Source organism: Solanum stenotomum, chromosome 5, assembly GCF_019186545.1.
Source record: "Solanum stenotomum isolate F172 chromosome 5, ASM1918654v1, whole genome shotgun sequence".
Lineage (NCBI taxonomy): Eukaryota > Viridiplantae > Streptophyta > Magnoliopsida > Solanales > Solanaceae > Solanum > Solanum stenotomum.
This window is the reverse complement of record NC_064286.1, coordinates 43,196,827-43,209,708: the sequence shown is the minus strand read 5'-3', so window position 1 is coordinate 43,209,708 and position 12,882 is coordinate 43,196,827. Positions and strand designations below refer to the sequence as shown.

The window sequence follows — 12,882 nt, the reverse complement described above, 5'->3', positions numbered from 1 at the left end:
GGTTAAGCATGTCTATTCAAGGTTTAATGTTTGTAGCTTTCTCCCTTTCTTTTTCCTTGAAAATGTAAAAAGTGAGAATTTTCCACCAAAAATTAGACTGCCTCCTTGTAATAATCAAATCCTTACTCAACAGGATAACATTTTACACTGCAAAAATTCGTAACCAGAATGACGTAGACAATGGGGTAGGTTGTAAGGATAATGAGCATTACGCTATTAGCTTACAACAAGCTGCTGTCGAGATTCGCTGTTTTTTCACATGATCTTAAACAAATATGGCTTCAAACTTTGCACATGGGAGGCTTTCGATGTGATCCCTAAAATCAGTGTCTCCTTTGAATGTGAAGTTGTACAATGCTTGTCGTTGTGTCATGCCAAGAGGATGTAATCTGTAGAGTTTTAGTTCATCTCCTCCACGTAGTATACGAGGTCTTTCTTCTTTCCAAATAGGAACATGCTTTAGAGATTCGAACTTTGACACTACTGCAGATTCAAAAGCCTCCAACGACAAATTAGATGACCTGCAAAGGTTTCAGTAATGACGTTGATTGAAATATTACATCAATAGTTAGGTAAGCTGTAAGAAAGAGACATGAAAACAGTTGTACATGCTCAGCTGGACAAAGGAAAAGTGCAAGAGAGAATTCACATAATGACAACGGTTTCCAAATTTCTTTATCAAGGTCCAATCCCCCAAACTTTAACATGCTAACGATCCATCTAGTGGCATAATTAGCGGGAACCAAACACCATTTACCAAATATTTTCTGGAACTTCGCTGCTTCATTCTATATATCAACTCAATCAAGAAATAAATAAGACTAGTCATACATCGATACTATGATACATACTAGACATATCTAAGAGCAGCTTTGCGGTAGCTTTACTCTCATTAGTGGAGAAATGAGAAGTTATTGGTCTCACAAGTGTTAGTACATATCGAAACCTGCCACGCCACTACACAAGTGTTAGTACTCCAAAACATGGCGCCCACAATACTTACCAGTTGGGCTTTATTGGATATTCTGAATAATTAAAAAGGTAAGGGGCCAAATATACCCTTAATACATATTCGATATAGAGTAAGGTAACCCTTCGTTTCAAGAGTGTCTTGTTTGTAACCCTGCCGTTAGCCAAATGCCTCAAATTTGCCATTATTGGCTAACAGAAACCGTTTTCCCTAATAAAAGTTACTCCCTCCATCTCACTTTATGTGGCACCCTTTCCTTTTTAGTCCATCCCAAAAAGAGTGTCCCCTAACTATAATTAGAAACAATTTAACTTCAAGATTCCCTTTTACTCTTAATGAAATGATCTACAACCATACATCTATCTAAGCATTGCTTTAGACTACAAGTTTCAAAAGTTCCTTTTTTTTCTTAAACACCGTGTCAAGTCAAATGGTGTCACATAAAATGTGACGGAGGAAGCACAATTTATGCTTTTAAAACAAAAGAAATGCCACCTATTAAACCAAACCCCACCCTTCACCATTTTAAAGCACCATGTATAATATATAGCTAATTTTGAACTACCACGTATATAAGGGCAAATATTAAACTCCCACATTTAATATTAGGGTAAATATGACTCCTGTAAAACAATTCTAACCACCCTATACCTTTAAGTTCTGCACCATAAACTCAACTTTCACAACACTCCTATTTCATTCCCAACAACACTTTTTGGCACTTAAATGGTACATACTAACCATATATACGGGACCAATTTCATTTCACCTACAATATGTCTTTATATCACATAAGATTGAGTAAGAAGCAAACTACCCCAAAAAACATACACGTCAATTTTACCAACAGAATGTCATTTTGAAATGCCATATATTACATAACATTGACTAGAAAGTTGAAATCATCACTCATGCTACAATGGTTAGACAAAACAATGCAACCCATTAATGACTTAGTGAAAAAACACTCACATTTTGAGATTTTACCAAAGAATCAGAGAGGACATTGATGAAAATGCACTTATATATATATATATATATATATATATATATATTCATGGCAGAAAATACCTTAGGAAAATGGACTCCATCTCAAACCTCCCTCTTTCACGTACATATACATGATATACAGTTTCTGAATCTCTGGTACATTTGCAGGGACGTTTCTTAAATTTTGGATTCTGCTCTTCTCTCTCCCGAATACTTGTTGCTAAGAAGATACACAAACGACACGAAGAGTGAACTGCTGCCATGTCAACCAGGGCTTTGAAAGAATCAGATGGGCCCTCAACTTTCCACCTATATAATCAAAACAAGCCATTTGTTAGCCAGAACCAGGAAATTTAAGAAACCTTTAATAAATTTTGTACGGAGAGGGTCAATCACAACTCCCAGCAAGCCTAAGGGGAGCGGCAGACCAAGACTCAATTCATCCCTATTCAGGAGTTCTAATTAGTCCAAAATAATATATCACTATGTCGAAAACTAGGATAAGGTAGTAAAAGTTATGTAACTATAGAGACAAGCCTTTGTTACTTTCTTAGTGAAAAGATATTGAAAAAGTATAGAAAGATGTTGGAAAAAAGTTTTTCTTTGAGAGCGGATAAATCTTCAAGATAACCAAAAAAGAGTTAATTTAGGACAAAAAGAAAGACTTATAATCAAGAGGAACGCCGATCAAATAAGAATTTGATGCAAGAAAAGTACCACTTTTTGAGCATACCTTAACAACTCATTATATGCACTAGGATTTGCTGCAAGGTACTTCATAGTATTGGCAACGGTTTCAGCATCTTTCAGCTCTTTAATGTGTAAAAGTGAATTATTAGAAGGAGCAAACTCTTGGATGTTTGGAGCACCAATCACCACAGGGATTGATCCTGCAAGTTTATACGAACTTGCTTTGATCAGCACGATAGAGTTGAGAACCATAAATCTTAATTCCGAAGTAGTAATTTGTGAAAAATCATAAACACAGGAAGACAAAAGAAAATGATTAAACCAAGATAATTCAGGTAAAATCATTTCAACAAAATTTCTAAAGCTTCTCAAAATGAGCAAGAGCTGAGCATCTGTGCGCTGTACCAGAATATGCAAATCGAGATATAAAACATATTTGAAGTACCAAAAGGTACTCATAAGTTTGCTCTTTTTTGCAATATTTGTTCTTCATGGCACACTTTAAAGCTAAAATCTTCAAGGTCTTTTGTGACAAATATTGCATTGCAGAAAAACAAATAAAAAATGCATCAATATAGAGGGATGGGAGCTTTCAAGACAATAATAGATACATTGGAAACTAAGTGAACAAATCAGAATAAAAGTTAACAGTCAAGAGTAAATACCAGCAACCAGAGACTGGAAGAATTTTTCAGTGACATAATCCTCCTCATTAGAATTCTCAAAAGCGAAGCTAAATTTAAAGCGCTTGAGAGTTTCCACTTTGTCAACTGCCACAAAATTGAGAACAAAGAGGATAAGTGAGAGTTAACAGGCCACAATGTAAAATTAAGCTTACATGCATGCATGAAGATGTTCTGCATCAAAAATATTAGATTTATCCAAACTACCTTTTCTCTTTCCAACAAATTAGGGTATAGTTTCCCATTATGAAATTACAAGAAAAGGTTTGTTTTTCAACTCTTTTCTTATAACTGAAAAACCCCCGATGGTCAATAGCGCAAGATTTGAAACTAGTAGATAATGAGCCGGACCCTCTACTCTTCTCCACTTAAATACCAGGCTTTTATCAATAGGAAGGCCCAAACTGTGATGTGCATCTAACCCAAGCATCATGCACTGCACTCTTACCACTAGACTAAAGCTTTGGGGCCATCTTCTTTTCAAGTCTATTCGAATGAGTTGCAAAGAAGAATTCTTTTTATGCATGCACTTAGTTTAATTTACCAGAGATGTCTGCTTTTCAACTCTATTCTAATGAATTACTTCTTCCGTTTCAAAAAAGAATGACCTACATTCCTTTCTAGTCTGTTTCAAAAAGTATGATCCCTTTATTTTATTTGGCATGTTCAAGGCCACAAGATTAAAGGGTATTTTGGTACATTTGACATAACTTTAATTTAGGACCACAAAATTGAAAAGTTTACTTTATTTTCTTAAACTTCATGCCAAGTCAAATTAGACCATTCTTTGAAATGAAGGGAGTACATACTAATGTGCAGTTAATCCACATGCATGTGTAATCATATTTGACATTCAAATAGAAAAAGTTTATCCCAGCTACCTTTTTCCTTAAATGTTTCTTTTCTAAAGAATCAAGGTCTAGCTTCTTAGCAATGCATTTACAAAAAGATGTCTATGTGCAACTCTATGCTACTGGGTTGCAAGATAATAAGTGTTCAAAAGGTAACATAATAACATAAAATAATCTATCCACAAAATGATATCTTTAAGACTGGCAAAACATGTTTGGAAAGTCGCCTTGTAACTGGATTTGGGTGTAATTACACAATTTTAGTATGTTTTCTGACCAAGTAATCACTTGATCAGCATGTAACTAGGTGTACTTGAATTGGGGGAGTAATTACACTCCTCAATTCTCAAGGGCGTTGAAAATTGTTGGTAATTACATGTAGGGGCGGAGCTATAGCCAACCCAGGGGTGTCGAAAAATTACGTAGTATATATATGTCAAATTTTGCATTTAAAGGATATATATTTAAAGTTGGACAGTCTTAACAAAAGTTACACCATTGGCACAGTGGTAATGGGTGTCCATTTGAATCAAGAAGTTTCGGGTCCGAATCCTTAAATAGCACAATGTTTTTTTTTGTTTTTTTTTTTTACAGTCACACACCATTATTCTTCACCATTATTCTTGGACACCTTTGATAAAATTTTTGGCTCCGCTACTTATTACATGGTGTAGTTATTAGGTTATTTTTTAAAAAAAATTCCTTGTTTATTTTAAATTTTTTTTCTCTTCTTAATTTATTTTATTTCTATTATTTTTACCTTACAATTTATTTTTTATTATTAATTTTTAATTTTTATTTATTTCAAATATATTATTCTCTTTAGATTAATTATCTTTCAGTTCTTTACTTCTCATTTCTCAACCTCTCCTTGTTGTGCTACCATGTAATTTCTCTTCTTTTTTTGTTGAGAAGGTAATGTTAATTTCTCATATTTTGTTTCTTTATTTTTCTCATTTTGTTTAGCTATGCTATTATTCTAATTTTTGAAACTATACCTCCTAATCTTAAAAAGAATAAGTCATTTACAAACTTGTGTTATAATGAGTGAAGACATTAAAGTTGAATTTCATTATTGAATGAGGTTATAGACAAACTTGACTTATATAGAATGATGTCGATGTCAGCACTGATAAATTACTTTTTATCAAATATTTGAACAACATTACAAAATTATGGTTCCAAATAGTTATTTTTTTGTCAAACATGCAATCCATGATATTCTTCCAAAATGTATGCTTCTTTAGAATTTTTATTATTTAAATTAAAATATTATTTATTTGAAGTTTATAGATCAGTTCTTTTTTATAATATTTTTTTTTGAGAAAGGTAAAATCAGTTCTTTTTTATAATATTAGTTATCAATTATAATTATTTAATACTAAATTGGAAGATGTTGCAGATATTAAGAAGGAGATCGGACTGTTCTACAAGGGACTTATGGGAAGTTCTGCCAGCTCTCTACCTGCAGTGAATAAGCAAATCATGAAAAGGGGACCACGACTTACTCATGCACAACAACTTCTATTATGTAAGGAAGTCACAGCACAAGAAATTGAGGAAGGACTTCAAGCAATTGGTTCAGATAAGGCTCCTGGAGTGGATGGATACAATGCTGGATTTTTCAAAAAAGCTTGGCCCATAATAAAGCAGGATATTGTGGCTGCGGTACAAGAATTTTTCACAACAAGTATTATGCATAGACCAATCAATTGTACTGGTATCACTTTGGTTCCAAAAATTGCACAACCAGTCACTGTGAAGGAGTATCGACCAATAGCATGTTGTGCTGTATTGTACAAGATTATTTCCAAGGTCTCAGCTACTAGACTACAACAAGTCATTTCAGATGTTATAAGTGATTCACAAGCTGGTTTCATACCTGGGAGGAAAATTGCAGACAACATTATCTTAGCACATGAATTAGTACAAACATATGGGACGAAACATACATCACCTAGGTGCATGCTCAAGATAGATCTTCAAAAGGCTTGTGATAGCATAGAATGGGTGTATCTTCAACAGGTTATGGAAGAGTTGGGGTTTTCTATGAAGTTTATGGCTTGGATCATGGAATGTGTCAAAACAGTTAACTACTCGATTGTGGTTAATGGAGAGTTTACAGAACGATTTGATGCTGCGAAAGGATTGAGGCAAGGGGATCCCATTTCCCCTTTCTTATTTGCTATAGCCATGGAATATCTTAGTAGAAGTCTATGTGCATTGAAATTGAATAAGAAATTCAATTTTCACCCCAAGTGTGCTAAACTGAATATTACACGCCTGTGTTTTGCTGATGATCTACTGCTATTTGCAAGGGGTGATTTATAATCTATCTCAACAATGGATGACTGTTTTCAACAATTCTCCCGTGCCTCAGGACTCAAAGCTAATTTGGATAAAAGTTGTGCCTATTTTGGTGGAGTGCCTCAGAGAGATAAAGATGTTATAATACAGAAGTTGGGATACAGCACAGGAGAATTGCCATTCAAATACGTAGGAGTGCCCTTATCAACTAGGAAGTTGACTCTGCTCCAGTGGCAACCACTTATTGAAAAAATTGTGAAGAGAATTGCTTCTTGGACAGCAAAGAAATTATCTTATGCAGGCAGAATCCAGTTGGTCCAGACAGTGATATTTGGTATACAATCTTATTGGGCTCAACTGTTCTTGCTCCCCACAAAGGTAGTAAAGACCATTGAGGCCTATTGCAGGAGCTATATTTGGTCTGGAGCAAGTACTATCACCAAAAAAGCTCTAGTAGCTTGGGATAAGATATGTTTGCCTAAATCTGCAGGAGGGTTGGATATCATCAATCTACATTTATGGAACAAAGCTGCTCAAGCCAAAGTTTTTTGGGATCTTACACATAAAGAAGATAAGTTGTGGATCAAGTGGATACACACTTACTATTAAAGGAGCAACAAGTGCAAGTTATGCCCATTCCATCTCAAGCATGTTGGATTACAAGGAAAATATTGGAAGCTAGGACTCAATGGAATCAAGTACAACATTTGGTGAAAAAGCAACATGGTATTATAAAGCAAATTTATCTTGGATTGATTGGGGAAAGGACCAGAGTCTCATGGAAATGCTTGATGTTTGCCAATATGTTCTCTTGTTTCCTTTTCCTGCTGGCAGAATATACACAAAGGCTCAACATTAATATCCCATTTAACAAGCCTATCTTTTGTGAGAAGTTTGGCCTGCACTAGTAACCACATAGTGAATATAGCTTTAGGCCTAGCAGAATTGGCAAACATTTTTTTTTTTTCGAGATGAATTAAAAATAAAATAATAATAAAATAAAATAAAAAATTAGATTGGATGCAAAGACAAGAGAACATTGGAGGAGATTGGGATCACCATTATCAGTGGATACTCAAGAATGCCCGAGGGAAGACTGAAAAAGCCCAAATTTTTAAATTGGTATTTGCTGAAACTGTGCATGCCTTATGTATAGAAAGGAATGTCAGGATTTTTGAACAACAGGCTGTGGATGAGAGTAGATTAACTAGAAATATTGCTTATGCTTGTAATATTAGAGCACCATTGGGGGCAAACGTGTAGTACAATCATGGATTGTAAAGTCTTAGTTTTCTGTAGAGATTGGTGAGGAGTCTGGTAGATAGCAATTGGTTAGGATGGCACTATAAATTAGACTAAGCTGGCTGTGGTAGCTAGCTTGATTTGTAATTTTGTTTCGGGTGATTAATGGAAAAATTAGTTACCTAAAAAAAAAAAAAAAATACTCCCTCTGTCCCATTTTATGTGAGGTAGTTTGACTTGGCACGGAGTTTAAGAAAGAAAAGGAAGACTTTTAAAATTTGTGGTCCAAAATGAATGATAGAAATTTGTGTGGCTGTAAACCATTTCATTAAGGGTAAAATAGACATTTTATAGTTAAATTGTAACTTAATATAGAAATGTGTTATTCTTTTTGGGACTGACTACAAAAGAAAGTAAGTCACATAAATTGGGACAGAGGGAGTAATATGTATCTATACTTATTATAGATAAATTTAGTAATATTTCTTATATAGACATATATTTGTCAAAAATAATGGATGTTTAATTTTGATAATAATTAATTTTTATTTTTAAAATTTAAAGGATCGAACTATGTAATTACACTTGTATAACAAAATATTATGTTTGTAATTACACTATATGGCTTATGACAACCAGACAAGTGTTTGTTTGTTTACAAGGTAGCTTTCCTAAAAGACCTTTAGAGAACTTAGGGGACGTTTGGATTAACAACGCAGGGAGGGATTAATAGTGCAGGGATTAGTAATGCAAGGTTTAATTTTATCAAGTGTTTGGTTCATTGTTTCTGACCTCATCTTGTGTTTGGATTAAAACTCTATAAAAAAAAATTTGCTTTCCAATTATACCCTTAAATTATCATGTAATTGGGTCAAGGTAGATAGTTGCCGGTATTATTTTTTTATGGCCTTCTAACTAGCTAGGAGAAGAAAAAAATTTGTTGTCATGTTTGCTATTTTTTCACTTGAATTATTTGAGGATAAATAATTGTCATCTTTATAAATTGATCACTAACAAAATGTCAATATTTAATTTAAACAAGGATAAATCATCTACTTTTAAAACCAAAAAAAGGGTAAACAATAGTAAAATTGAATAAACCATCTACATTTACACATAAAAATTGCAAGTTGTAGTTTTAATATGTAAGCAATTTTAGAAATTGTTCAAAATACAAATAATTAAAAAACCACACAAATATATATACATTCAATTAAGATCACAAACGTCATGTGTTGTGATATATTTGCCTTTTTAGTTAGTAAATGTTAAACGACTCACATTTCAAGTATTGTATTGATTTGTATTGGATTTATTTAGTAACAAACAACTCTCCCTAAATAATTTGTAAGTAAATTTATTTAAATAAATTTACTAGTACAAATATAAAACATAAAATCAAGAAAATAAACAAAATAATTAAAATGATTTAAGGGATAACTTTGTCTTTACATAGACTTATCCCATGATATTAAATCCTATGTATTACTAATACCTCCAAATGGAAATATCATGTAGGGTGTATAACTAATCCATGGAGATTAGTTATACATAGGCCCAAATTCCTACCAAACATAGTACTAAATAATACCATACATAATACATGGACTATTTCTCCTAATACTCCCTACCAAACGACCCCTAATGTGTTTATGTGCACATTTAGCAAGGAAACAAATATAAGGTTTCTACTTCCAGTTGGCTTTCAAGTAATGTATGACAATTGAGGAAGAGGGACAAACCCATTATATTGAAACATTTTTTAGACAATAAGCTCCTTAATGGTAACTACTTCGAAAAAGACACCATCAATATATCATCATATATAATGGAAAGACACTGACCATTTCCATCCCGGTTATGATGACAACTGCCAAAAGAATCAATCTTGATCTTTTCTCTTTCAAGCACTTCAAGAGCTTGCAACCGGAAGTTGCGAGCACCGCAATTAGAAATAAAAGCAGCTGCTAACGCATTCTCGGTTTTAGGTTGCACTGGAGCCATTATATCATACTCGGCCCAAGAGAAGTACCCAACAGGAACATCTGAAGAGAGGCTTGTTGTCATTATAATATCATATCCCCTTCTGAAACATGAGAAACAAAAATAAAGTTGTTTAATGATTTCTCCAGACAGATATAAAGATTCAGAAAATATATGAAAGAGTTACAATTTATATTATAACCACGATATGGTCCTAAAATTATTGTGTGCATGTGGTCTCCCTGCACCAATTTATGATCAAAGCATTTGTAGACAACCTGTCCGGCCTCTGTTGTAGAAAGTGGCATGGCTTTAAGTATATGCTGGTATTAAGCGTTGTTCTTCCAATAAGTTGAGCATTATTCTAAATAAGTCACTTAACGCATTCAGACTTCACCTTCAAACAAATTAATGTCTCAGAAATCCATGGAACATGGCAGTTACATCCGATTTTGCCTAAACCTTAAAATATGTGATCTAGCATGGTTATCGAATTGCTATATGCATAGCGAAAGAAAATGTCATTGAATACTACAAAAGAAAATTGCCAAGTAAAATCAAGGCTCCTTTCAAAGTAGTTTGTTTTGTGTGGTTGGTGGCCAGGCAAGCTGCTTAACCTAGGATAATTTAAAGAGGAGGAATTCAGATAAGCTCGAGGTATTATTAATGCTATGCAAAATCAGAGAATAACAGTCATTTGTTCTTTGCATTGTGGATGTTGAAGTGTAGAACCATCTCATCTAAAAGCTAAAATTGTTTGTGAGACCACATTTTTTATTACTTAATTATGTCTTCAACACCCGGCCACTCCGATCTGCAGTCTGGTTCTTTTTCATGAGTTAAGCACATGGATATTCTTTGTTGGTAATGGTACGGTGAGACGAACACAGAACCTTTGCTTGTTGTGATATCATGTTTAAGTGTGTGACCATCTCATCTGAAAGCTTAAGTTGTCAAAGAGAGCACATTTTTATTTACTTAATTATGTCTTCAATAAAGGTGTTACTAGTCAGCTGTGGCAATTATCTCCCAGTATGATAGGCCTAAGGGACTAAGCATAAGTTCACACTTTTATTTGCATTTTGCTCTTCTTAGAGCAAAATGTAACTGCTTTTCGCATTCACAATGTTATAAGCTCTTGCCAGAAACTAACAGCGAGAAAAAAAATGATCTCTGGCCAAGGCTATTATCCTTCAGGAGCACTGTGTAGGTAGGAATGTTTAAGTCTTTTTCAAGATGTGCTTACCCACCGTCGTGCCATAACAACATCGTTTTCAGGATAGTATTGAGCTGACTCCATTGACCGAAGCACGCCAGCTGTGCCAGCCTGTTGTGTTGTTCCAAATGCTGCATCAGGCTTCTTATCAGAATCCCCTCCGAACTTGCATCCCACAGCACAGGACTTCCAATCCTATATTATGATAGAATGGCCATCAGATCTCTAATATGGTAAAAACAAAAAACATTCAAGAAGAAAGATGGTAACCCGATAACTGTTACCTGCTCTCACCTACATGCCAGTACTTGATGTAATGAAGGAATAAGGTAAAAGAAAAGAAGATACACAAGGTTCCTCCACATATTTTATCCCCCACTTGTCTATAAAATCCATTAGTATCTTTACCCATATGGAATAGGTTTTGGAAAAGCCAGTACTTTATAAGATATCTTACTGTAACCATGATAAAAGAACAAAAAACCAGATCACCGCCATGGATGCATTAGCTTAGCCTACTGATTGATATATATAATTGGTAGGTTATTTAGTATTTGGTTTAGAGATGTACACATTTCAAAAGAAACATATAACCAGAACCCATCAATTTGGCAGTATATTGTACATACAAACTTCAAAATGCCAAAACATAATTTAAAACTACAACTTTATGTTCTTCCATTTATCAAAGCCTCAAGTCTAGAACAGACAAAGACATATAGGCAGACAGTTTATAATGCATTTTAGATGAAGTAAATACCAAAACATAAATGCCAACAAAAATCCATATTAGGTGCAGACATCGTCTAAAGAAATGCTCCGAAAAACAAAAACAAAAAAATCAACCATGTCTCCCATACAATTGGGGTCTAACTATATGAATCCTCTATATTCATTCTGCCCTACTCGGGCTCATTTCATTCAAATCCTGATAAGAAAAAAGTTCAATAGTCCCAAAAATTAGCTCACAGGATGAGGATTGTCCAACACCATATAAGGAGACCCATCCAATATCCAATGTGGGACACTAAACACCCTGCCCACACGCCCAAATCTCTTTAACTAAAGTGTGGACAATATAATAGGGGGCCCAACATCGGAAATGAAAATTGAGATGAATGTAGCTCCACACATGGGGCCTAGCTCAACCTCAAAAGCTAATTCGATCTCTTAGCAAATAGAAAGTATACTTATTAATACATGAAAAACAATATAACCTTATCTCCACCATGAACAAAAATTGGATCTTTGTCAAAATCTCTAGAATATTCCATGGAATCCTCCCTTTGCAGCCATTCCTCACAGCTCCCAGGTACCAAATCTTGATCAACCTCATCACTCAAGTCAACCAACCCAGTAGGGTCATCATCACCATTACTACTAATACTACTCACTTTAGCAGTTGATGTCGTAAACTTGTAAAATGAATCAGCCCACGAGTTAACCAGATTAGCTTTTTCAGCCATATCTAGTCGACCCAGAAAAGCAATTTCCACTAAAACCACAAGACCAACCAACAAAGGCAACCAATTAGACAATTTCTTTTGAGGAACAACTGAAGTAGTAGTGGGTAAACCTTCATTTCTTTGTACCCTTTGAACTGGAACAGCAGCAGCCATTAATGGTAGTATCAAGAATATGTTCTTTTTGGTGAAAGGAAGCTAAAGATGTGATCTTTTTTACTTTTACTTTAGAGGGTTTTGAGATTCTTGATTATACACAGAGTGGTGAGGTGATTCTGGAAAAGGGGTATAGGAGTGAAAGTCAAGCAAAGACAACTATGAAGAGAAGTTTATTGGTCAAATCTTGAATAGTCTTCTTCTTCTTTCTTTTTTTCTCTCTCTCTCAGTCTCTTGTACGTTGGTGTCTCGGTGGACATTTGTCGGATTCCGTTTGTTTTTTCAAGTGTTATGCAATGCCAAGTTGTTTGGTAGAGTATATTAACAAAAA

General features: G+C 34.4%; 1 protein-coding gene across 2 annotated transcripts; it reads right to left on the bottom strand.

Moving 5' to 3' along the window:
• Positions 1-14: 14 nt before the first annotated feature.
• Positions 15-12,666, bottom strand: LOC125864857 (putative fucosyltransferase-like protein). 2 transcript variants are annotated; one of them, XM_049544952.1, is made up of 7 exons: positions 12,150-12,666; positions 10,967-11,127; positions 9,578-9,819; positions 3,316-3,420; positions 2,694-2,850; positions 2,042-2,269; positions 15-521 (listed from the first exon to the last, which is right to left on the bottom strand). In XM_049544952.1, the coding sequence occupies exons 1-7, from the start codon at positions 12,549-12,551 to the stop codon at positions 266-268; spliced, it is 1,551 nt and encodes a 516-aa protein (XP_049400909.1). In that variant the 5' UTR covers positions 12,552-12,666; the 3' UTR covers positions 15-265. The 2 variants fall into 2 exon arrangements, with proteins under 2 accessions (XP_049400909.1, XP_049400910.1); XM_049544953.1 differs by having other exon boundaries at positions 10,963-11,127; positions 12,150-12,539.
• Between the last annotated feature and the right edge of the window lie 216 nt (positions 12,667-12,882).

Excerpts from the sequence above, each read along its gene's own strand:
- LOC125864857 (XM_049544952.1), bottom strand. The coding sequence starts at position 12,551 with ATGGCTGCTGCTGTTCCAGTTCAAAGGGTACAAAGAAATGAAGGTTTA. Across the intron at positions 2,851-3,315 it reads CTTCCAGTCTCTGGTTGCTG|GATCAATCCCTGTGGTGATT; the intron begins GTATTTACTCTT and ends ATAAACTTGCAG. Across the intron at positions 522-2,041 it reads ATGGAGTCCATTTTCCTAAG|GTCATCTAATTTGTCGTTGG; the intron begins GTATTTTCTGCC and ends AAACCTTTGCAG.